This window comes from Zingiber officinale, chromosome 1A (assembly GCF_018446385.1).
Source record: "Zingiber officinale cultivar Zhangliang chromosome 1A, Zo_v1.1, whole genome shotgun sequence".
NCBI lineage: Eukaryota > Viridiplantae > Streptophyta > Magnoliopsida > Zingiberales > Zingiberaceae > Zingiber > Zingiber officinale.
Genome location: NC_055987.1, coordinates 1,033,243 through 1,059,958, shown reverse-complemented (window position 1 = coordinate 1,059,958; position 26,716 = coordinate 1,033,243). Strand labels below are relative to the sequence as shown.

Sequence of the window (26,716 nt, the reverse complement as noted above, 5' to 3'; positions counted from 1 at the left end):
ATTTGGATGACATGTTTTCAACAATTGGGATATTGTTGGAGCTCTTTTTGATGTATGGCAAAGGGGGAGAAGTCTAGGTTTAAGTGGGAAACCTATACACCTTTGCAAGAAATCCTAACTCGAGGGAGAGCTTAGGTGAAGGGGGAGCGATTGTTTAGGCAAAGGGGGAGAAGTTTACCTTTGCGAGAAATCCTAGCTCAAGGGGGAGCTTAGGTGAAGGGGGAGCCTAGGGATTTAGGTTCCATTATTTATGCATGAGTTGATTTGCATATTTATTTGCATATGTATTGCATTTATGTTTCCCTAACTTAAACAGGTTGCCAAACATCAAAAAGGGGGAGATTGTTGGAGCAATCTAGGTGCCCTAGGTTTTGATGTTTGGGCAAAGGTTTAAGTTAGGTTTATTGTTGTATTTGATATGCATTGTGAGTGTGCAGGATACAAGTACAACAAGAAAAGTCCAAGTGTGATCTTGGCAAAGGAGGAAAGTCCAAGAATGAGTCTTGGCGGTGTAAGTCCAAGCATGTAGTCTTGGCAACGTAAGTCCAAGTGTGACTTGGCAATAGATGAAGCCCCGGAGGTGAGGAGCCTCTTGGCAAAGGAAGACCCGACAATATGGACAAGGCCGAAGGAAGCTCCAGAAGGCAAGACGTGAAGGATGGGGAGACATCCGAGGGACGCGAGGCTGATGGAGGAGGCTAGAAGGCTAGGTCTAGGTTGGTCGGGAGAGAACGAGTGCTGAGTGAATGTACTCGAGGAAAAATCCTAAAATTAGGGTTTACTGTAGCAGTACTGTAGCAGTCGACTGATGATTGTAGCAGTCGACTGATGCACTGTAGCAGAGAGCCGTTGAGATAGCCGTTGGCACCAGTCGACTGGTGCAATGACCAGTCGACTGGTAACGGGCAAATCAGCTTTCTGATTTGCTCCAAGCTCTATAAGAAGGAGCTTGGGATGGCCGGCCAAGGTGACGAAATTAGACTTGGTTAAAGCCTAATTAGTAGTCACCAAAGTGCTCAAGAGATCTTTGTGTGCCAAGAGGTCTTGGTTGGAGTTGTAGTGAGGTTTCTCCACCCACAAGGAGGTTGAGCTAGCCGGAGTTTGCCGGGGACTAATCCACCGACGGATTGAGGGATCGTCCACCTTACGGACACGCCGTGGAGTAGGAGCAAGTTATCTCCGAACCACGTAAACGCCTTGTGTTAGAGTTTGTGTTTGGTTTGTTGTCTTCTTCCTTCTTGTTTTAGGTTAACTTTCATATTTGTTAGTTTGTTTTTGTATTCCGCTGTGCAAGCACTAACATTATAGGAAGTAAAGTTTTGGGTGAGACGCTATTCACCCCCCCTCTAGCGGACGTCAAGGTCCCAACATTACCAACCATTATAATTGAGAAAAAATGGGGATGAAAAATACAAATTTATGAATAATTTATTTAAAAAATTTATTATCATTTATTATTTTTCACAAGATCAAAGTCTTAGATTGAGAAACAAAACTATTTACTAATAAATTATGTCCAACAACACCAATATGAAATTAAGTCAAAGTTTAATTGGTTATTGGTTACATCTTTGATCGCAAGACACGTGCACTCAAAATATCCATTGGATAAGTAAATTAACATCTCTTACAATCTACACAATCCTCGATTCTTGGTGCGGAAGCAATTTGCTTAGCTTCACATCCATCCCACGGTATCATTTCCAACACATCCGTAGGACAAACTCGTACACATTGAGTACACTCTATATATGTATTATAAATTTTTACTAAAAGTGACATTGAATCTATAACCGCCTAAGTTTGAACATCAAAAATTTTCAGCCCTCTTGAACTTATTCATAGATCATTCAACGATTTGTACATCTGTACTGTTTTAAACATTTTTCTTTTAAAAATTCTTTATTATAAAATAGTATTCTTTATTTATTTGTAGTTATGTTAGTTATATTTAATACGACTCGTTCAAAAATGAGCATAATCTAACTTTATATGAAAATAACACCATCAAAGTTGGATTTGGGTGGATTGATTTAGAAAAAATTTATTTCAAAATAACTAATTACTTTATAAAAATTAATTACTAAACTAAAGTTGTTACTAAAATTAAAGTAAATGTGTTCCAAAGATGTATAACCTCTGGTTTGTTAATATTAATAAGGTCGAACGGGGTTCGGGAGTGGTTTGGCTTACCTCGACGCTTTGGACCGGCGGCTGGAGCAATTGGGAGGTTTGTTTTGCATGTAATTAAATGTTTAAATTGAATGATTTTATTTTGTGGTTTTGGAATTGTAATTTTGTGGGTGACCTTTCAATAGGGAAGTCTTCTATGTCGATAGTTTTCAGAAGAGAACAGAGGCAGTTGCATGGCACTAACTTCTTATTGATCAACATCAGACGACAAAGCAAATATATAACTAGATTAGGAATCACTCACTAGATATATAACTATTTGTTCGAGTGAATAAAGGATGCCTGGAAATCACTATATTGTATCTGATCTTGCTTCTGTATATACCAAGTCAAGCTTGTTAGGCTTCCACTTTCCCTTGAGAAGACGCCAAAGTCTCCAAGTACTTCTCCACCGTGTTGAGGCCACACAACTCTTTCACTACTGGCATGGTTGCTGGAACGTCGAGTTGGAATGTTGATGTGGAATGTTTATCGTCGTTGGATGAGAACTCGGCCCGAGCAGCTCTTATCGCTTCTCGAACCGCACAGTGAACTGAAGAAGCCAGAAGCAGTGGTGGTTCTCCGGAAGCTGCACATGCAAGAAGCTTATCAGCTACTTTACAGATTCAGGTTTCAAAGTAGAGTTAGTTGTCATAGTAGAGAAATAACTGTGAACAAAATTCGTGTTCATACCCTTTGAGGAAAGTAGACGCTTCTCGTGATGCCCACTTTTCATTAGTTTAACGTTGAATTGCTTCGGGATGGTGTCGATGGTAGGGATCTTATATGTCCAAGTACCGTCTGAAACTACCAAGCCATCTGAGTTTTCCACATGTTCCTCGTACAAAAAGAACCCAATTCCTTGAACAAAGGCACCTTCAATCTGCAGAAAAAAGAGATAGCAAGATTAATTTGTAGTAAAAGAACTATGGGTTCCCAATGGCATATTGCAGTCATAAAATTTGCACACTGAGATCCAAATGGCCCCTTATCTAGAGAGACATTTTGCTGTTATCACGATAAAAATAAAAAAAAATAGACAAAAAAGGCAGATGAAAGAAGAGATTCAATGGAAACATCCACCAGACCTGTCCTAGATCCACAGCAGGATTCAAGCTCTGCCCACAGTCATAAGTAAGATCTGTCCTTAAGATGGTAGTAGCTCCTGTAAGAATATCAACCTCCACCTACATTGTGCACCAAATCACAAGTTACGAAGAATGCAAATTAAACTTGAATAAAGCGGGCTATTGCAACACCATAATGTTATGAGCAATGGAATTAAAGGTGAAAACACCAATGATTATATGAAGCTACCTCACTTATAGCAGCTCCATAGTTCAGATAGTCTAATTTATTCTCAGGGACCCAATAAGCACTTGCTGACAAGTTCACTGCTTGCATAGTTGCCTGTGCATAATTCATAATGGAATGTAAATAATTAGAGATGAACTCCAAAGTAGGCGCATACCATCAAAGTAGCAAAAGAGGAAAAAAATGTATTATGTGAGACTGACTACTACTTCATGAAAAACAAATGCATTGTAGGTTTCCAAATTGTTTCATCATTTTCATGACCAATAACATTTGAAAGTGGGTTTAGACAGACGATACTCTTAAGTAGAATATATGAAAGATAAATATATATGGCAGTTAGTGTTTGCTTGTTGATTGTAAGCGAAAATTTTCAATTGGCAGTAATATTCTTGCCAATGCTTTAAGAACAACTTATCTTTCACCAAAAGGGCATTAAGGCATCCAAAAACTTACCATATAATTTATTTTTATTTTATCTACATGACAATGACTGACTGACCTTACTGGCCTTAGAGTAAAGATAAAGATATATGACAATTTAAAAATTTTAAACTTGTTTTTTTGTCTGGCAGATATGAAAGCATTTCCCCTAAATAGAAGAGGTGGTGTTGTAATTTTCTATTATTTAATTCTAGTATGCAATTAACTACTAAATGTATTATAAGTGATATGGAAATGAACACTTGCTCCCCGTGCAGTACATAAGAGTGCCAGAGATGAATTACAGAAATGAGCTACAACAATGACTAAATAATAGTCAATCTACTTCGAGATGTAAATGCACACCTGGGAAATTAGGGTCTCCCATGAGATTGAACCCATTTGTTCTTCTAAACTTTGCTTGAGTGGCTTCAATCTGCTGACTAGAATACTACTAGCAAGACGAGCTGCTTCACAGTTTGATTCAGATGTGGTGCTTCCACCAGTAAAACCTGCCTGAATCAAACTCAAACTATCTACTTGGATGATCCTCAACTTATCCAAAAGATTTAAACTTGCGTCATCCCAAAGCTGTCCAAGAACAAATGCTACCATTTGCTTTACCTTTGTCCACAGCCCCTGGCCTATTTCAACACCTCCAACTTCAACAACTACTGAGCCGTCATTTAGAATAGATACTTTCCCTGGCGTCGGCCTTGGTGTAACACGGTATATAATAGGTACCCAGGATATTCCTCGTTTTTTCCACTTATTGCAATTATTGAAATATTGGACCATTCCAAGGCGTTGCAGATAGCTGGCTGTTGAAGCCAATTCATCGACTATACCAGGTAGAGTATATTCTGAAGCATCACCACTGCTGGGTCCATAAAATGACCTAAGGCTTTCGTAGGTGTGCAGATTTTTCTTTCTTACAGAATCAGTATTCATGGATAGGAAAGCTGCTACATGTTCAATAATAGCTTCAGCAATATAAGATCCCTGTACATCTCCTGGAGCTCGCATGGCTGATTTACTTGTAAGATTCGTTTTGCATAACTTGATATTGAAAGAGAGAGCACCCCAATTGTACTTTTCCAAAGCTGTTATAACAGCAGATGGAATAAGTGGACTAAGATCGATTGTCATGCCTGCATTTATAAATAAATCAATGTGCAAGGCTGTAATCTTCCCATCAGACTTGAAACCCACAGAATAGTTTATTTTCATTGGGTGTCGTCCTCCTATCATTATCATATCTGTTTTGCGATCAAGGTACATCCTAACTGGACGATGCAATGTAAATGCTGCAAGAGCACATGCGGCTGCTATCTATATATCACAACATATTTTAGAGTTTTAACACAGCATTAAATAAACTGCTGCCAAAAATAAAATAATTGAACTACCTTGCATATTAGGATATTATCTTAATTGAGTTCTCAATAAAACATTAGCTAAGAGATATAATCTTTTTGTAGTTTCCTAAACACCAATATGTGGGAAGTAAAGTTCACCAAATACCAGAAGTTACAATTATATGAAAGAAGATTAAACACATTTCAGTTTAACATAGCAGATCATTATAAACCATTTCTAGGACAATCTCATATAATAGTAAATGCATATGGTGTCTCATATAACATTAAGGATTTGGCCTTACTATTTTAACTTTCTGTATATTGCATTATCACAAAAAGAATTGCATTGGTCTTCTTGGATGAAAAATATACAATCTTGAATAGGGAAATCAGAAATGTCTAATAAAATTCAAACACGAGTAATCTAAATGTCATGTCATGTGAGTGATAGTGGCAAGACATGTTGTTCTGACAATACATGGTAGCTAAAACAAATAGATACAAAGAGGCGAAAATAAGATCATGCTTCACCTAGGGTAATGCTAGCATATATGTTATCCAAAGACTTCTTTGCTCTGTATTATATGATCATTATCATTTCTCCAGTAAAAAATGAAAACAAAATAGCTCTAATATTGGGTCATATCCATATGAAATACTTCAAATAGTTTTTTTTTTTTTTTGTAAATTTTGATGCTCACCGGCACGGCTCGTAGTGCTTTCCCGCCAAAACCTCCTCCGACTCTTCTTGTAATTACACGAACATTATGCTCCGGTACTCCAAGGCATTTTGCAATCACACCCTGGGTTTGCTCGGGCAATTGAGTTGAACAGTAAACCACAATGCAGTTATCTTCATCTGGAATGGCAAGAGCTGTTTGTGTTTCCATGTAAAAATAATGTTGGGAACCAAGTTTAACCTGTAGATACCCATCACAAACAGTTAATTAGAAACGTAACAGAACACAGGAAAATTACTCATGCTGTTTCTTGGGATAACTAAATCAAAATCATACTAAAAGAAGCAGAATGCTACTTCTAGTGCAGAGTCTAGAAAGATCAGTGTGCCGCCATGTGAGCAAGATAGGTCGTACTAGACACTAGTATTCCAAAATGCCAGGTGGCACCTATATAACTATTTCAATCATTTAACTTCAGAATTGTCACTTTATTTCTAGGTGGCCATCATCTTAGAAGCATCTTTGATTACAAGCAAATACAGCTAATGTCAGAAATTTACAGAAATGTAATTGTGGCACCACTACCAAATGTCATTTTCACTAAATATTTATGCTCTTCTGTTCATTGATGTACCAATTATTGATTAACTACAAGATGAAAATTTTCTTGTTCAAGTTCATTACCGCAAAATTGGAATTTCTAAAGAATAAATTATCTGGCAGAGACTACCTTTAGAAATTATGGTTGGTCTTTTTTTTTTGTCATTTACTATGGTAGATGGTTTGTCTTTAAATAATATTGGCCAGGAACTAAGGAGATAAGCATGCGGATATAAATTTTTCATGTGCATTTTATTCTATTACTTTATTATGAACGTGGCAAGCAAACCCCTCTGGAGGCATATGCAACAGACATCAAATAGTCATGTACTCTGTCACTAGGGCATGAAGAATGGTGGATTCACAAACAACATCGGAGATATTAAGGAAATACAAAAAAGAATGTAAAAGAATCCAATAGCAAACACATAGCTAGAAATGCCAAGAATATAAAATAGCCAGTGAAAACACTAGCCAAGCTGAAGATGAGGAAGTTACTACCATTTATCTTGGTCAAACTGTGAGAAAAAGTACATCAAATTACCTCGGCTGAGAGAATCTTATGATCAGCTTCATCCATTCCTTTGGTCAGATCACCGATCTGCTTAGGATAGATTGCGGGAGGCAGATCAAAGAAACTTGACCTTGCGATAGCATCTTCGATGGATAGGATTGGAGGTTCCAAGTCCTCATTGGAATACTGGACGTTTGCTTGTTTAGCAGCCATGTTGGCGTATCTCTGTGTTTCTGCTACCTAAAGCAATCAAATAAATAGATGTAGCTCAGGTGGCATTCTTTGTACTGCTTTTTAGAATGTATATTTTTATTTGACGACAATTAACTCTACTAAATTGTGAAATACTCCACAAAAAACAGATAGCGATAAACTAGTCAGAGGAGAATGGGTATACCACAACACCAAGACATTGACCAGCATATTCAGTCAAAGAATCAGCAAATAGTGGTTCATCTCCAAAAACAAAACTACATCCAATGTTTTCCCCTCGTTTTGGGATGTCACCAGCACCAATATAAGCAACGATTTTCTGTGATGCCTGTGTAGATTTGAACGTAATGCCCTCTATGTGAGCCAAAGGACGTGTGCTGTACACAAATGCTCCATAAAGGCAATCTTTAGGAGAAGGAATATCATCAACATATATTGCTTCACCTGGTTTGGTAATAAGATTTAGTAAAACCAAATAGTGATAACTACATAAACTATAACCTTGCCAAACAAATGTAACATTTGTAAAATGATAATGATGTGTAATTTAGCAAACCATTATTAACCACACAAGAAAGAGTTAAAAGTTCTTCCAAGCCCACAAATTCAGAAAGAAAGTATAATATTTCTCATTTCCATCAAATCAAAATCTGAAGCTTTAGTAATCAAAAATCCCCCCAAGAAAGAAGACAGCGATTGAAAGAACAGTCACATCGTGCTACAGGTAGAAAATCAATAACACAAAAAACCATATGAAAAGAAGCATCTTAATTTCTAAATATAATATAATTAGAGTTGGAAAATGTATCCATATTTGGAGAATAACTCATAAAAATACTCCTTTATGTAATAAATCATATAAAAATAGAATTAAAGTTACTTGCTGCGAGAATTTCTTTATTTAGAAACTAAAGATAAGAACAAAAGCATTTCTCTGTGTTTCTAACTATATTTTTTGCAAAAGAAACATTCAGTTATCCTGTTTTGTGAAGTAATATTCAGTTCAATTCTAGATCAATAAGAATGCTTGTGTTAGGTTACTAAGTAGTCTAGTGTTTAATATTCTTAAACTATCATTGTAGATATCCTTTCAAAGATTATCATAGTGGACAACTAGGTATTAAGTGGGATCAAGTACAAAAAAAAAATGCCTGTAGATAAAAATTGTCTAGATACCAAAACTATCATAATAATTCCCCTGGATGGAGATCAAATTACAGTAAAGTTGAGCTCACATTTTTTCCAATATTCATTACAGGTGTGATTCAATTGAAGAACTATATGAGCTGGTAACTTAAGCATAACCATTTTTGTCATATTATTATGAGGCCTCTGTGGTTCAGTAGTCCAAGCACACAATAAAACTGAAAATATTATAGTTTTAAATATCATGAGTTGATGTAAAGGTGAAATCTAAGAGAGAATGAACAGATGCATAATCATATCTTCTGCAACACTTGCAGATTTGTATCATATCTAAGAATTACATTAGATTTGGAAAAGACGTTACTATATATTGAAAATAAAAACTCTGTATAAAAAAACTGCAGTACGCACCCAAAAGACAACAAAAAAACTCTGTATAAAAAAAGAGCTAACTCCAGAACATATACCAGAGGCTTGAATTTCAGCTCCAACTTTCTTGATAGGCATGCCAACAGGATGATAATCTGTGCTAAACTCAACTGACTGCTTTGAAGATAAGATGACGTTAGGATTGCTGAGTTGTTCAAATTTTGGTGTCCTTGGTTGCATTATGTCCTCAAACCCATTAGTTTTACCATTTGGATAATCAGTAATTGTAGCAACACTAGATATATCCACATGGTTAATCTTCTCAGCCACAACCAATTCTTTGGCAAGTGGTTGAAAAAAATTGAACAGAAAAGTAATGGCCAAACTTGCTCTGTAGCTTGAATGACGAGTGCCTACTTTTGGTATTATGGCCTCTTTCAGTAAATGAATGGCTCCAAGTAAAATTGAGGCTGTGAGAATTTTGCCTGTCAAGAACTCCTCAACTTTTCTTGCTCTGATGGCATGTTCACTACCATAAGCCCCAAAAGCCAAGTGTATATTTTGTAAAATAAGATTCCCAGAGATCTTATCAGAAATAACATGAACCAAGAAAGCAGAATTCAGATAAGAAACAGCATTCCCAAGTGGGCGTGGAGCTGCTCGGTATGTTTCAAACAGAATACTGGAATCACTTTCAGGAACAGAAACCATGACCTTGCTAGTTGCAGAGGATGAATCTATTGCCGAACTCCAATAAGGAATATGTATGCTTATGAGTATGGTTCTGTCATCACATGGAGGCAATTTAAGAAATTCTTCAAGTGAAATAATTAACCTCCCCGAAGTGGTCTGAAAACAAACAATTGATCCAACAGCAAGAAGTATTGTAGCAATATCTGAGGCAAACTGATTTCTTTGTGCCATAATCAGATTTCCGCCCAAGCTAGCCATATTTCTGATGAAGGGAGAAGCAACCTTATCCATATGATCAGCAATTTTACAAAAGATTAATTCTCCACCCGAATGGAGCACAGTATTATCCTTTTCTTTCAGTGCTTCAATAGCCCTGGAAATTGTCACAGCAGCTCCAAAGGTAATTCCTTTGCTATCCCTTTTGACAACTGAGAGTTCTGGTATACCTGTGAGATCAATGTACTTTTCATACAGGTCATTGTCCTTGTAAATGCCAGATCCTGTGTTACCCATAACCAATTTAACATGACTTTCATTAAATTCATTGGAATTCAAATGTTTATAGACTTGTTCAAGGCTAGAAGGCCGATACCACTGACACTCTGGCAAGCCACTATCTTGGGAACTCTCTAAGGCACCCATAGAGGAATTGATCTCAGATTTCAGGAATTCAGGAAAAGTGCAAATTTTGCCTTGGTCGTGAGGAGGTAGTTTATCAACATTTGCATCCTCTGGCTTCTTCCAAAATGTATTCAGACCCAAATCTTCCAAATCAACATCAGATGCAAAGCTCTTGCAGACATCTGCAATGGGTCTATAACCAGTGCATCGACAAAGGTTGCCAGAAATAGCCTTTTGAGCTTCAAATTTGGTAATCTTAGAGAATCCAATGGGAGGTTCAGGCCCATCAGTCTTATCTGCATTTGTAAGGGCAGAGAAGAGTGACATACACATACCAGGAGTGCAGAAGCCACACTGAGTTGCATGAAACCCTGAGAACCTCTGATGAATTGAATGGTAGCCATCTTTGATATTTCCAAGTCCTTCAGTAGTGGTAACAGAGCAAAAATTTATACTGCAAAGTAGTGTAAGACAAGAACTAACACTGAATTCTTTCACTTGATCACTAACTGGATCGTATTTAGAAAGAAGAACAACACAAGCCCCGCATCCACCTGCACAATTAAGTTACCCGATTCCATTAAAACAAAAGAAATGTCATGCCTGAGTTTATTGTGCGAACGACTAGGCAACCAATAACTGAAAAAATTAATCCATTTATCAACATAGATTATATTTGTGGAACAAAATGTAGTGTCACCACTTGCATGCCATCTGGAAGAATGCTTCAAGAGTTGTTTAGTGATTACACATGAAGAAAACCAGATACCATGTTGTGTCATGTCTTGATTTAGTAATTTTAAGTTAATTACTGAATCTTAAAGTCCAAGCTACATTTATTACTAATTAAGTAAAATATAATGACCAGAATAATGTTAACGCATTATAATGAAAATTAAATAAGTAATATATATCCTCAAAGTGCCATATGAGGCCATGTGAAGCCACTAATTTAGAAAATTTATAGATAAATTGACCATAATCTGAAAATCAGCAACTAAACCTACAGAAATATGTGTTTATGGATTGTCAAAATGAAATTTCGGTCTAAAATCTCAGAAACACTGACTAGATTCAATTTAATCCTATTATTTTGGATTATTAGTATTCAATTAAACCATTTAATTGAACATTTGAAAAACATACAGCAATTAGAAAAGACAACAGAAAATGAAGCAGTTAAACTAACTGGACAATTAAAAAAAAATCAAATTCCGATGTAGGAATTTTTTATAAACATTAGTTAATGTTTTCATTCAGCCAAATAGATTAACAACTTGTGAAGCCTCTGGTCTTGTCAAAAAAAATAAAATAAAATGCTATAACTTTTCAAACTCTTTCCAAATATAATGAGTGTTTTCAAAAGTTTTAAATCATGCTGCATCAATCTTGGAACTGCAATGACAAAAAATCCATTCTAGTATTATAAAATCTCATCAATCATTGAACCACTAAACCCCCACCTTTGATGACCAATCATCATTTCAAACAAATTAACATCATATGTCGTATTATCTCGTATCCTATTATCATTTCGATCAAATTAATATATCTGTTAACGTGATTAGACTTACTCCTATTATGATGTTTTCTCACTCCATATTTCTGATTTTATATAGTTCACATCACAGCCATAATATTATAGTTAAGTCTCCTAAAAGCTCACCTGATAACCATACATAAGCCTAATCAACAAAACACTGCATCAACCAATCCATTTGCTTAACCTTCATTGAGATGATTGTTTACTGACTGTCCAGTTTATTAGATACATCCCTGTTACTGTTATAAACCACCTCAATAATAAAACTATAAAAGCAAAAACAAATTGCAATCGTTTGAGATTTGATTATATAATATTTATGTACTCTTGCCACCAACCCTATACAAAATTACTAAAATATTTAAATTAAATGAATTTTTCTTTCTTTTCTTATAATTTTAAACTGAATAACTTAATTTAATTATTTTCAACCATGAAATATATTGATTATTTTCAATTAAGACAAATATTTAATTGCTTATGAATGATATATTATTTTAATTGCACTACTTTTATGTATCTAAAACGATTAAAAGGTACATATTATGGAGTAATAAAGAAGCTTTATAAACTTTGCAACTACTATAAACTTGGTTTTAGCATTTTAAATCAGTGGTGGGCCTCACAAATTGATAGGTCGGTTCTTATCATAGCGGACCTAATCCTATGTGTGATGCGGCACTGAAAAGGTGTACGTGACCTACCATGCATTAATTAGGGATTATTTTAAAGTATAAAATTGAATCTAGGTATTGATAGAATGACAAGCCATAAGTAAAGGACACTTAAATTTAGTCACACATGGTGAGTTGTTGACTAATAAAGAAGCCTTATAGCCTTAGATGAGTGAACTACTACTACCAATGATAAAGTCACACAAGTTGATGGGTTGAGTTCTCTCATCTAAATCGATCAATGAAACAAATTGTAAAAATAATGTAACCCAAGATGGAAATATCAAGACTACTGATATCCAAAAAACTGAAACAGCTCGATCGAATAACAGGTAGATTCAAAAAATGAAACAGCCCAGAGTAAAAACAGGAAGATTCAATCTTCTTCTAGCAGTTGAAAGTCAACACTTTTATTATTTAAAAAAAAACGCAAAACATTTAATTCCCCGTTCAAATTCGCCATCAACCAAACAAAAAAAAAATGAAACATCGAAGTTTCAGATGACAAAAGTAATGAAGAACCAAGAAACGCCTTTCATCTTCTAAAACTAACGAAACTTCCAATTCAGAGAAAAAATTGCATCTTTTCTCCAAGAAAGAAGAGCCTTAAAATTACGTGAACAAGTAATACACACATCTTCGGCAGCAAGAAAACGCTCATCTTCGACAAGGAAACAACCAAGCCGACCGAAAGGAAAACCTTTACGAATCAAGTGACTATTTCCAAATCGAAATCAACAAAATCTGAGAGAGAGAGAGAGAGAGTATAGTCGCTTACCCTCGCCGCAACCGAGCTTGGATCCAGTGAATCGAGTGCGGGTTCTCAAGAACTCGAGCAAGGTGGTGGAAGGATCGACCTTGGCTAACTCGAACCTCTCTCTGTTCACAGCGAACACCAACCTCCCAGCCATCCTTCGCGCAACCGCCTCCTCTGCCACGGCACGGGAACCCTACGTCTCCGCCGCCTTTTATCGTCGCGCAACATGGAGCAGGAGGACTCGGCTCTGCCGCCGTCGCCATCTCGACCAAAGGCAAAGACCAAAGGGGACAATCAGATCAAAATGTCAAATTGCATGGCAGGCAGTAGCACTCGGGATGACGTCTCTATGGCTCCCCGTCGAACGCGAGGGCTTCGTGTGTTCGCTCCTTCGTCGATTTGGTCAACGGTTTGCCTCGCTTTATTTTCCAAGCTAATACTGCCTAAACGTACCTAGAATCATCAAAATTCCAACTATACCCCTCTGCTTCTTTTATTAAAATGCCCCTCATATCTTCAAAATTGTCATTCTTTTTTCAAAGTGAAATCCTTTTCAATAAAGCTAGATCCCTTTCGGCATAAATTAATGTAGATTATTGACTATTCAAAAGCTCAAATTACATAGCAATAGCAATTAAGGCGTCTAGTCACATACGAGTAAGGAGGAAAAGTGATAAACGTTTGAGCAAAATTCTTTGAAATCATATTAAATTTGATTTTTTAAGTTTTTTTTACAGAATTAAGAGTTTAACTTTGTATAATAATATTATTAAAATAAGCTTAATACTATCACTTTAATTCCGGATTAAAAAAAATCTCTCACTTAATATAATATATAATAGAAATACTTTTTTATTCAAAAGACAAGAAAAAATATATTTGGGAATATTACTTTTGAATTTTCAAAAGAGAACGACTTTTTTTTAAAAAAAACACCTAACGTCACTTAAAATTTTGAGCGCGCACGCCTGCGCGAGTGAGGGGCCTCTGCCCACGTAGGCACGCCCCGTGCAACATGAATTTTCTCATATTTAATAAACTTAATTTAATTATAATAGATTTTTCCATTTGTATCTACGTTGCTTGTGGAAGAAACTTTGGACTCCAATTGGTTACACGTCGATCTCATAACCTCAGCCTCTTGAACTTATTCCTAGCTTTCTAGAGATCATTCAACGATTGGCATCTATATATATACCGCTTTAATCATTTTTTTTTAAATCATAAAATAGTATTATTTATTTATTTATATTTATGTTAGTTATACATAATATGACCCATTCCAATATGGCCCACCATCATAACACCTAATTTGTTATATTAATAAGGCCGGCATCATTAATGTCACCACCTTAGCCTTAAGAATTCTAGGACATTCAAATCATATTTATTTGAAAGCACGGAAATAAAAAAATATGGAAAAAAAAAACATAGCCACATTCAATGGTTAGCAGTTGAGATTCCTAGTCCTAAAAATAATATATTTTTATATTTTTTTTATTGATCTGATGATTATAATACTTTCATGATGTATATTATATTTTTGAGATATGATCTATTCCGTCCGATCGATCGATGAGGGAACACACATTATTTTTGAGATAGAAGATTTTAACTTAACAGAATTAAAAAATTATTTTATTATTATTTGTTCAGTCAATTCAAATTGGAAAAAAAAATTCTTTCCTCCCTCCTAATTTATCTCAAAGATATTAATGTGATAAAAACAGATAATTCATTCGTCTTAGTATTCCTATCCATCCTAGATCAATATGAAAAAAAATAAATTACAAATAACTATTAATCATTAATATATATGATCAAAATATTTATATCATAATATTTCATATTTTAATGATCGAACACAGCCCTAGGAGGGCTCGACGCCAAAAGGTACTCGTGCTTATAAGCAGCGCATTTCCCCCAAAGATGCTCGCGATTGTGAGAGACAACATGAGACTATATATCTTAGCTCGCCTCATGCGCCCGCAGGAGGTGACCCCTGATGTGGTCAACTTGTGCGGTCGCCGGTTGTACTTCTTTTTTTTTTTTTTTTTTTTACTTTTGTGTTTTTCTTGTTGGTTCATGGGGCTGATAAGAGGAGATCAATTATTTGAAATTAGAGTTTTTAAAAAAAAAAAAACTTTTGTTATTTGAATAGAGCAGCATGTAATATTAGTTAAGTAATTAAACATTAAAAAATAACATAAAAGAAAATTTCAGTATTTTACTTAATTATAAAATTTAGTTCCTTCGTTCAAGATGAAAAAGTCTCTCATACTATGTGATAACTCATAAAGATATTAAGAAATAAATATAAAGTTGTTTTTTAATTTTTAGGTCCAGAGTTCTTTTTATAACTCTTGAAAATATTATTCGTGATTTGAAGACGCCTTCGAGGACGTCTTTAATAGGATAGGTATTATTCGGCTAATAGTTATTGAAGACGTCTTCCATAAACTTGAAGGCGTCTTACTTGAAACATTGAACGTGCCTCCATAGGTTATGGAAGACGTCTTTCACAAGGCAAATTAACCTCCAACAAGTTTTCTTCACGTGGATGATACTCCGGTTATCCGGAGTTGAGTTCACTCGAACTCAACTTCGACCTTTTCCTTGAGTAGATTTCCTCCTCAGCTTTTCGTCATTCGAAAATCATGTACGCTCTTCTATTATACATCGATGTACTCTTCCGTAGTTCCTCGTCGCTCGGATGTACTGAGTATGTCGGTTCGTATATTATATCTTTTGCTCAACTTCTTGTATTCCTAAACTCCTATATATTTAGACATAAGGTTCAAATATACATGATCTATCTTAACTTAGTTGATCATATTAAAACTAATTCAAATACTTAGATTTATTTTCTTTTCCTTATCTTTACCGAGAATTTTTGTTACTACTTGGAATTCTTTTTCTTGCTCAATTCATCCTTCCGACTTCCGAGTAAACAAGAGCCAAGAGAAGATTGAATGCCAGTTGTTGTTAACTTGTGAGCACATGGCTGTGATAATATTAGAGTTCAACTCTCATATGGATCTTACAATTAATATATTTAACAAAACAAAAGTTACATCATAAAAATTGCAGTTGCAATCCTGATTAAATCAATAAAGTTTATTTATATTTATTCAATAGTAAATATATATATAAAGTAAATAAATTTAGTTCATTGATATGAATAAAGTTATAAATAATTTATAAATAAAACTTACTTATTAATTTATATATAATTAACGGCGACTTGTCGTACGCAAGTCTCTTGAATTTCTCAACGAGACCACAAATTATTTGAATGGATCAAATACCTACACAAGTTTTAAGATTGATAAATCTCCAAACTTTGGTACTGGATCTTGGCGAATGGATCAAATTCCTACACGTGTTTAGCGGATGTATTTCATATTTGCTGAGAGACCTTCCTGTAGGCAATTTTGTCGAAGATAATGGGAGTGGTCCGAATTAAAATTACAAATTAAATCAGACATATATATCGAATGTAGACTTTACTGGAAGAGTTCCAAATACTGACTCGATGAATCTTGACTGGAGATTTCCGAGTACAAATAAGAAGATGTCAAGGTATGCTTTCAAGTTATTTGCTTGAAATAAATTTCTGAAAGTACTATATTGCTATCACAAATAAATCATTGAGCGAAAATGAATAGTGGGAGACTATGATCTCTTTTTATATAAGAGCACAAGAGATACGAGTCAATTTAATTCAGTACAATTCAGACTCTTCACTACTAGAAATAAAGTCTTTAAGGATACACATAAATACTCTTATAATATATTTTTAGTGACACTAAAGTTATAGTGACATCACTAAAAAATATATTGGAATGCAGTATTAGCATAGACCCTCTAGTATTCCTGACATTTTTATAATGTCATTATAAAATATTTATGCTAACTTCAAAAGTGTCGAATATACCGACAATAAAAATGTCACAAAAAAATATTTCATAGACATTTATGCACATCTTATTATTATCTAAATAAGGACAAATATAAATGTCACCTAAACTAATTTATATTGACAATTATAAATATTTTAAATTTATATATAAGGACAATAAAATATATTAGTAATGATAATTTATAAGGATATTTTAATCTATCATCTTATATAATCTATAATGACATTATTAAATGTCAATTATAATATTTTATAAAGACATTAAATATTATTACTGATATTTATTCATAATACAAAGCATTCATCCTATAATAGAAAAAATTACACATCATCAGAATTCACCATAATAAGAATAGAAACGTTTTACATCCAAAATATTTAATTCATTCATCATATCATCACAATTCATTCCATCATCACAAAAGTACAAATGCAATACAAATGTAAAAGTATTGAATCTAATGCTAACTAAATACTAACAAATCATTGAGTTTTAAAACTAACAAAGTGTTATAAAATAAAAACTCAACTAATTTACTATCAACCATCTTCATCAACCATCATATGCAAAATCCAAGTACCTATCACCTACAAATATAATCCATAAATTTGTATAAGTAAATTAAACAATAAAAATATAAATCTAATAAACATAATTTAAAAGATTGAAAATCATACCAAATGAGAAACAGATATTGTATCATTCTAAATACACTAATAGAAATATTCGCTTACTGTCAACTGCAAATACATTTCATATTTACTTAAAATTTTAACAATATGATAAATATAAAAATTAATAATATTTCACTAAAAGGTTTAAATCATACCAGATGACAAGGCCAAGCTATCATTTCTCCAAGTGTATCCTCAAACCTTTGTAAAAGATAATTAAGTCTAATTAAATTTTCTTCGGATTCTAGGACAACTAGTACTTGTACTAGGTCGGCCCCAAATTTCTATGATAAATGTAGGACCTCTTTTTTTCTTTTAGTATTATGTTCATTTTCACTAGCTGTACAAAAATGAAATTTAACACTCGTAAATATATTGTGATATATTGTTAAATTTTAAAATACATGTACACTAAATTTAACACTCATAAATAAAGAATTGTATCATAAATGAAATTCAAGTATAATAAGAACTATAGGCCATAAATACAGTTTAAATGAAATTTAAAGAGACACGTGATAAATCTGAGTTAAGATCTCAACTCATATTAATAGGATTTCCAATTGACATACAATTTCACAAGATAGAGATCTCAAGATATAGAGAAATTTTTATAACACAAGGACTCAAGTGGATACAATAATCTATGGTATCTTATACTTTATCTCACCTAAGAAAAATAAACAGTACAAAAAAATAACTCTATATGGTATCTTGTTTTTATCATGTCCTAGGTGCAAATTGCTAGATATCTTATGTGAAATAAAATTATTCATTTTTTTTTTACTCTTAGACATATGCATCCATGCTTGGCTATACATAGTTTGTGAAATACATAATCATTTGACGGAGACAGATTTTGATTCTCTACCAAGCATATAAGGAATTCATTTGTATTGATCATCACTTAGCTTTTATATAATTGGGATTCTTTAAATTGTATTTCCGTAGAGGACAAAAAATGAAAGAGACGAGGCGAGACGAGATGAGAAGATAAGAGAGAATTAAAGGAAAGGATGAAAGTCCTTAGTGTTGGTTGATTCCTTAAAAAGGAAGAAAGGAAAATAAATAAATAAATAAATAAAGATTACTAAAGTAAGCTGAGTTTCAACTTCTTGATCTTTCTTTATTATGAACTTTGTGTGCCAAAAACAAGCTCTATATTGTAGGCAAGCTCACTAATTACGTACGGCAAGATCTATTGATTTCATTGAACATAGGCAATGATGGTGTTATTATCAATCATTTTTGTTGAGAGCAAAATTAAGAATATCATGGACGAGGTATTTTTCCCATTTTAAGTTGCACACATCTATACCAATGGGATAGATATAACTCTAAATTATAGTTGTTTAATTATTTGGATTTAATCTTGCTCACATCTTTACCAATGTGATTGTAATAACGGAGATTAAGGGCACCAATACAACATCAATTGATGGAAAATCTAAGTTCTACAAGTCATTCGACATCAAGAAGGCTAGTGTTCATGACTCGGCATCATCTCAAGCTCCACTAAAAACTCAAGCTTATATAAAATCTTTTGTAAGATAAAAATCTTTCCTCGTGCATTTATTCACATTATATATATGCATGTGAATCAAAATAAATTAGTTAATATATTTTGAAATTCTTAACGTGGGACTAAAGCCATTCAAGGCGCTTGATTTGTCCTCTAATAGCTTGTCTGGAAGGTTGCTAGATTTCAGCAATTAGGCATACCTTCGAGTTCTTGATCTGGAGAATAACTACTTTGCACCACGATTTACAACTGAAAAAGCACAAATTTTCTGTTGGCTTGCCCGACGAAGTAAATATTTGCAATTTTCTTGAAAAATTGAACATATCTTTCAGTAAATTTACTGGGTTTTCACGTTGTCATTGTTGTCTCTGCCGTCAATTCACCGTCTCATTATTGCCAGGAACATGTTTACTGGAATGCTTCTGCCAAGTACGTCATGTACTGATGAGCTTGAATTTATGGATTTGTCGTCAAATCTTTTTCCTGGGAACCTGCTAAATCTTGTTGGCCAGAATCTGATCAACTAAAATTATCTACCTTCCAATCACAATGCATGCATGTATATACATGTAATTAATATATACATATGATATTACTAAAATGTCCTTGTACATGTATGCATGCATAAATTCTAGCTTGACCATTTAACATTACCCAATTCAAATTAACTCTAAGAATATGGCTTGGTACGAGGCAAATTAATTGTCTTGGGACCAAGGACCATGACCAGCATCCTTTCTTGTTCTGCCAAACCAAGGCTTTGACTGTGTCAATAATGCCTCGCAAGAGAATGAATACCTTTTCTTGTTGTGGTCATTGGAAGCATTGTTGCAAGCATTTGTCTTGTGATGATGCTTTTTTCTTTGTAATTCGAAGAGCTAAGATCAAACAATCAGCCAATAAAAGCCCAAGGAATTCATCTTCAGTGGGGTATTCCCTGATGCAAGTAATAACTTTTTCTCAATCTCCAACATATATTAGTTAAATGTCAAATTGAAGCTCATAAATGTAACCACTGTGCCTCTCACTGCTTTCCTTCCTTTCCATATATTATGATTCAGAAGATAACAATTGGCAATTAATGAGTCAATTAATTGGTCCTTGCAGACCAAAATGCTTAATTGCATGCATTTATATTTTCATGGGCCTCGTTTCTCATCATATTTTGTATAACTAATGACTCCGTTTTTCTCTTGGTCTGATAGGTTATATGTTGCAAACACTTGATATTCCAACTTATAGATCTTTTTCGTTTGAGGAGCTTGAAGATGCTACAAATAGTTTTGAGAAGTTCTTATGGTCAGGCGTGTATTTTCTTAATTAGCATTCAATTCAAGCATTTTTAACTATATCACATATAGTCTACCTCAGTTTCTTCTTATGTTTTGAATAATTTTATGAAGTATTTTAACTGCTTATGATGTTATGAGATCAGCTAATATAATTTCACATAATCGACCTATTAAGCAAAGCTACATCAGTTTTATTGAAATTCTTTGAACCAATATATTTTTTCAGTGTATATATTCACTGAAAAATCTTAAGCTAGCTATGCTGGACATGAAACATTCTGATTTACAGAATTCACTGGTAAAACCAATAAAATATTGACCTGGTAAGGTTGAACATCTACGATCTTGGTGTATCTTACTTGAGATTATAACTGGAAAACCAATTAAATTAAATGCATCGGAGGCTTGCAAGCAAAATGGAGAATCAGGTAATTCTTTGATTATATTATTTTATCTTTACTTTTACGTGGTCAATCCTACTAGTAGTTATCATGTTTTCGAGCTCTATCCTACTAGTAGTTGTCATGTTTTCGTACTGACTCTCATCGGACGTAATTATTGAACCTGAAATTATTTGTGTGCCAAAACTAGCTAGTCAGCAAGTTAGGTTAGCAGAAATATCATCTTGACTCTTTATGTTTGCAGCTAGAAAAAAGTGTGACACCAGAAATGGCAAGGAGGAGCTTTGTGGATCGTGCAGTCAGCAGCTTGTCCAACGATGAATCTATGACTAATTAACTGTAATGGGGATTTGCTCTGGATGCCTCTCAAAGAAGGCAACTCAAAGGCCTTGGGTCGAGGATGTGCTGTGCAACTAGCAATTTGCTGTTCAAGTTCCAGAATTCAATTGCTGCCACAGCAGTGATGAATTCATCATCGTGTGCAATGAATTCATCATCGGGTGCTAAATCATGACACAGGTATTGGAACTTCTGCGGCAGGTTAGGGCATTTCCAATGCAAGGTTTATGAGAGGTTTGTAAAATCAAAAAAGTTGAATAAAAAGCGTTGAACCATTATAGAGGTGAGGTTTGAGGTTTGTAGTTTAAGGGCATCTCCAATGCAAGGTTTATGAGAGCTTTGTAAAATCAAAAAAGCTGAATAAAAAGTCTTGAACCATTATAGAAGTGAGGCTTGAGGTTTGTAATTTAAGAGCAGAAGTGAAAACACAAACTTACTCTTTTGTGCTAAATTTGATGCAATATGCATTAAATCATGCAACTCATGCTATGACATGGATCATAAGAAAGCTCATTTAGAGCTTTAACAATTGCTCATATTTCAATGAGCTTTCATATTATCGATGTGGCATATTGGAATCTTGAAAAAAAACTCATTTAGAGTTCTAACTATTGGAAATGCCCTAAGAGCAGTAGTGAAAACACAAACCTGCTCTTTTGTGTTAAATTTGATGCAATATGCATGAAGCCATGCAACTCATGCTATGACATGGATCATAAGAAAGCTCATTTAGAGCTTTAACCATTGAAGATATTTCAATGAGCTTTCATCTTATTGATGTGGTATATTGGGATCTTGAAAAAAACGCATTTAGAGTTCTAACCATTGGAGATGCCCTTAATTTATTTATTTGGTCGTACTCGTTGTTCTTTAGTTGCTCGCCGCTGTATTAACTGCATTGTTTTGTTTTGGATACGGTGATGATAAAGATGACCTCTCAAAAGTTGGTTAAAATAATGAAGACTGATCGATGTGGAGGTCAAAGTTAAATGGTCAAAATCACGCCTCCAGGGCGTAGCACAGATGGTGGGCGCATGGTATCTCTGGCATAATGGTCAGGGGTTGATTCTCAGGAACTGACGACCTGGGGTTTACCCCGCCATGCGCCTATGACCTGTGTACCTGCATGAACCTCCCTCCATATCCGTGGGGCCGACACTAGGGGGGCCGCTAAGGTAGCGGATCTACCTTTTTTAAATGGTCAAAATCACAGGGTCAGGTGAACTATGAGACCGCAAACTGAGAATTAGGCAAGGTTGGCCGAGCGAGCCTCTAGAGTCGATCGAACGTGAAAAATTTAGCAGACCGTTCGAACAGCCGTCCTCCGCAATTTGCAGCTGAGGGCAAGAGCTAAATGCTAAGTTACCCGACTCACCACTCTTGTTGATCAGACCTTAGGTCCAATTGGACACAATGCGTCTCTCCGACAATAGTAAAACTGAGTGAAGGACAGGTCGGTAACTCCATTCATACGGTCGAGTTGGTGATATCCCGGCCGAGCGACGCCTGATCGGCTTATAGCAGGACCCACATGAATGTCTTATCGGTCGAGTGACGTCCGATCGGCCTATAGCGGGATCCACATGCATGTCTTATTGTATTCTTTTGAAAGTTTGTATCACCGACAACTGAGAATGTCTAGCGGACAAATCGTACTTTAAAAGCTCCTCACCTATCGCATCACAAAATTTACGTGTTTGCTTAAGAAAAGGTGTCAAAGATATTTTTTGACTTGTCTTTTCTTACAAAGTTTTGGAAAACGTGCATATATTTTCGGATGTGTGCACAGACGCTACAGTGATGGAGGTAAGCGATGCTCAATTATTCTACACACTCTCTGCTACTACTCAGAGCTGTCAAACGGACCAACTCGTGGCGGGGCGGGTCAGTTCGTGGTGGACTAACCAATTAACGGGGCGGGGCGGGCCGACCCATCAACTTGGTGGGATGGGAAATTTTCAACCCAACCCAATCCAAGGCGGGTTGCGGGTTTGGCGGGCCAACCCGTGGGCCCATCAATTTTTTTTATAAAAATTAAAAAAATGTTTCTTATCTTCAACTTTTTACTTCAGAAAGATTTCATCAACCAGATATATCTATAAACATGTATTTTAAATATAAATTATGAATACAAACGAGTACTTATGTGGGATGAAAAGTACTATTTTTATTTCAAAATTATAACAAAAAAAGATAATAAATTGACAAAAAACTTAGCTTATATGTGTTTCTCAACCTGCAGGTCAACCCAAGCCATCGCAGGTCGACCCGTCACGGTCGCGGGCCTAGGCGGGTTGGCCCGCGGCGGGTTTGGGTTGATAACATTCTAATCCAACCCACTTAAATTGTTTGGCGGGGTGGGCCAACTCGACGGGTCCAACCTAAATTGACGGTTCTACTGTTGGAACCCCAAGGTTGTTCTTGGTGTGATCAACCAAGTTAGGTTAGGTTCTGTTATATTCTGATCCCTGTGTCTAAGTGTGCAGGAGCATAGGAGCACAGGAAGTCGAGCGGAAAACGCGGCTAGCGAAAAGGATGACATGGGAGAGAGTTGACGGGCTTGGCGCGTCTAAGAGACCAGATGCTGCGGAAGAGTACACCAGTGGATGAGAAAAACATGCACGATATTCGAGGGATGAAAAGCCGGAGCGGAAGCTTGCTCGAAGAGAAGGCCGAAATTTGGGTTCGAGTGAGTCCTATTCCGGTGGCCGAAATCACCGAGGAGATCACAACAGCTAATGAGCGAATTAGAGCTGCAAGTGCTGCTGGAGCCACCTTCAAAGGTTGTTGAAGGCGCCTCCACGCCTTCTGTGGAAGGCGCCTTCCATGGCTGGAAGGTGCCTTCGATGAACAGTGCGAAGACGCCTTCCAAGACTATGGAGGCGCCTTTGACCAGGCTGAAATGAGCCGTTAGCCGTGAATAAAGTTTTATCCACGAGCGCCTCGCTGGAGGCGCCTTCCAGTCCTATGGAAGGCGCCTTCAGCCTGCGGATAAGATTTTTCAGGGGCTATAAAAAGACCCCTGGATCTAGGAAAGAAGTAACAACTTGTGTATTCACTTTCCTAGTATTTAATTTTCTGAGTTTTCATTATGTGTAAAAGACTTCTCCGCCTTCAGTGAAGAAGATTCTTAATAAGTTTTCTACTGCCTTGGATTAACAACCATGTAGGTTGTAACCAAGTAATTCTTGCCCTTTTACTGATTTTATTTAAGTTGTTATTTCTATTTTTTTAATTTTTTTGCTAATCTAAGTTGAAATACGAGAAAGGTTTGTTTTAGTGTTTCAGGCAACTCAACTCTCTCCAGCCGGCCTAATCAGAGCAACAAGTGGTATCAGAGTCTAACAGCTTCAGGAGGACTAATCGCCGAACAAAGTAAATGAGATGACCGGACCAAGCATCTACCCACCAAAATTTGAGGGAGAATTCGTGAGCTGGAAAAAGAAAATGGAGGTATTTTTTAAAAGTGACTTTGAATTTTTTTTAATAATGAAATTTGGTTTTGTAGCACCTGAGGGCAAGGAAAAGTATTAATGGATGAAGAAGGAACAAGTCGAGTTCGTGGCAAATGGCAAAGCATAGTTTCATCTGCTAAGCGTTCTACCGTTACAAGAAGTCAAACGGATCGGTGCTTACGAGTCTCCCAAGGAGCTCTAGGAAAAATTCCTGGAACTACACGAAGGACCCTCGGAGGCGAAACTTGCTAGATGGGACCTACTTCGCAACCAAATCACCAACATTCGATTAGAAAAAGACGAAACCGTTGCACGCCTTCACTTGCATATTAAGGAGCTCATCACCGGACTTTCTAATTTTGGAAAAAGGGTAAGCAACCGAAATTCGCTAAGGTACGCACTTAACGCATTCCCTAGAAATAAAGAATGAGTATCATTAGTAAATGCTTGTTATATCTCTAAAGATCTAGAGTCTGTCACTTTAGAAGAGTTATTTTCAACATTTGAAATCCATGAAACGAGATGTGCATATTCGAAGAAGAAGTCGAAGCACAACATTTTCCTTAAGGCAAAAATGAACGAATAAGATTCAGAATCCTCTCTTGACGACAACGAAATAGTAATGATGGTAAAACAGTTTAAGAAATTATTTAAAACTAGAAAATCTAACCATTTGCAGGGTAGAAAGAAAAGGACAATCAGATGCTACGACTACAATGAAAAAAGACATGTAAAAGATAACTACCCTAATTTGAAGAAAAAGGACAAAATCAAAGACAAGAAGCCTGTCCAAATGAACAAACACAAGACCCTTAAAGTGACTTGGGACGAAATATCGTCCGAATCGGAGGTCGAAGCATTTTCCAGACTTGAGTTGATGGCAAGTCATCAAGAAGACGAACACGAAGAAAGCTCGTCCGAAATGAGCATCAAGAGCATCGATGAAGGGAGAGCTAGATCAAAAGAAAGCAGCAGTTTAGGGGGAGCTACAGATGGCGAGATCGACAAGGCAAGTCAGGTACGATCTCTCCCACCTGACAAGTTGTTTAAATTTATGAAATTATGAACTAAAAATTGTTGTAAACTTAAAAAAGAAAATAAAGAATTAAAAATAATTTTAGCCAAATCTTATCTGTTAGAATATTTTTAAAAATTAAAAATTGAAAATGATAAATTGAGGACGCAAGTTGAAAACTTGAAAAATCATAGATGTTCAACTATTCAAACTCAAAATTTTAAAGATTAAGATGGTACCTTAGATTTCACTGGGGTCGAATCAGAAAAATACCCAAAAGTTACGTACCCCTAAAATTCTTGATTAATCTCGTAGGAAGGAACCTATAATGGGTTCCAAAAACTTGTATAAATTAAAAGTAAAATTGAACTTAGGGCTTTTAGATAGAAAATTAAATATTTGAATTCTTTAAGAGGTTTTGTTTAGAAGTGGTTGATGATCCAATAACATATAAGGCCTAGTGCCTCGCCACAGCTTATAAGCTAATTATTAAATTAAATATTTAATTAACAAATTGATAAATATGAAATAGTTAATTAAATTAATTCTTTCAATAGTTGTTAATGGTTTAATATTTTCACTTCTTGACTTGCAAATTCTACTTAGAAATTTCTTTTTACTTACAAGTTACTTAGAAATTAAGTTTTTCTTAAATTTTTTTCTTTACCCATAGATTTTTTCCCCATTTTTTTTATGTGATCAAAGGGGGGAAAAATGTTAAGTCTAGTGGGAGGTAGTAGTTCAATTTAAAGTTAAAAATCTTTTTACACTTTATTGCATATTTATTATTTTATTATCTTTACTTGGTATTATAATTTTATTATCTCTACTTGATGGTTGGTTTACCTTAACTTAACTTGGGTTGCTCATATCAAAAAAGGAGAGATTGTTGGAACCCCAAGGTTATTTTTGGTATGATCAACCAAGTTAGGTTAGGTCCTATTATGTTCTGATCCATGTGTCTAAGTGTGCAGGAGCTTAGGATCGGAGCACAGGAAGTCGAGCAGAAGACGCG

At 35.3% G+C, this 26,716-nt stretch overlaps 1 protein-coding gene across 1 annotated transcript; it reads right to left on the bottom strand.

Annotated features, from left to right (window-relative positions):
* Nucleotides 1-2,362: 2,362 nt before the first annotated feature.
* Nucleotides 2,363-13,470, bottom strand: LOC122014905 (indole-3-acetaldehyde oxidase-like). The gene is made up of 10 exons (XM_042571416.1): nucleotides 13,102-13,470; nucleotides 8,891-10,660; nucleotides 7,462-7,721; nucleotides 7,095-7,304; nucleotides 5,972-6,190; nucleotides 4,276-5,241; nucleotides 3,490-3,582; nucleotides 3,261-3,359; nucleotides 2,866-3,055; nucleotides 2,363-2,761 (listed from the first exon to the last, which is right to left on the bottom strand). Exons 1-10 carry the CDS (start codon nucleotides 13,232-13,234, stop codon nucleotides 2,532-2,534), a joined length of 4,170 nt encoding a protein of 1,389 aa, XP_042427350.1. The 5' UTR covers nucleotides 13,235-13,470; the 3' UTR covers nucleotides 2,363-2,531.
* Nucleotides 13,471-26,716: the final 13,246 nt, after the last annotated feature.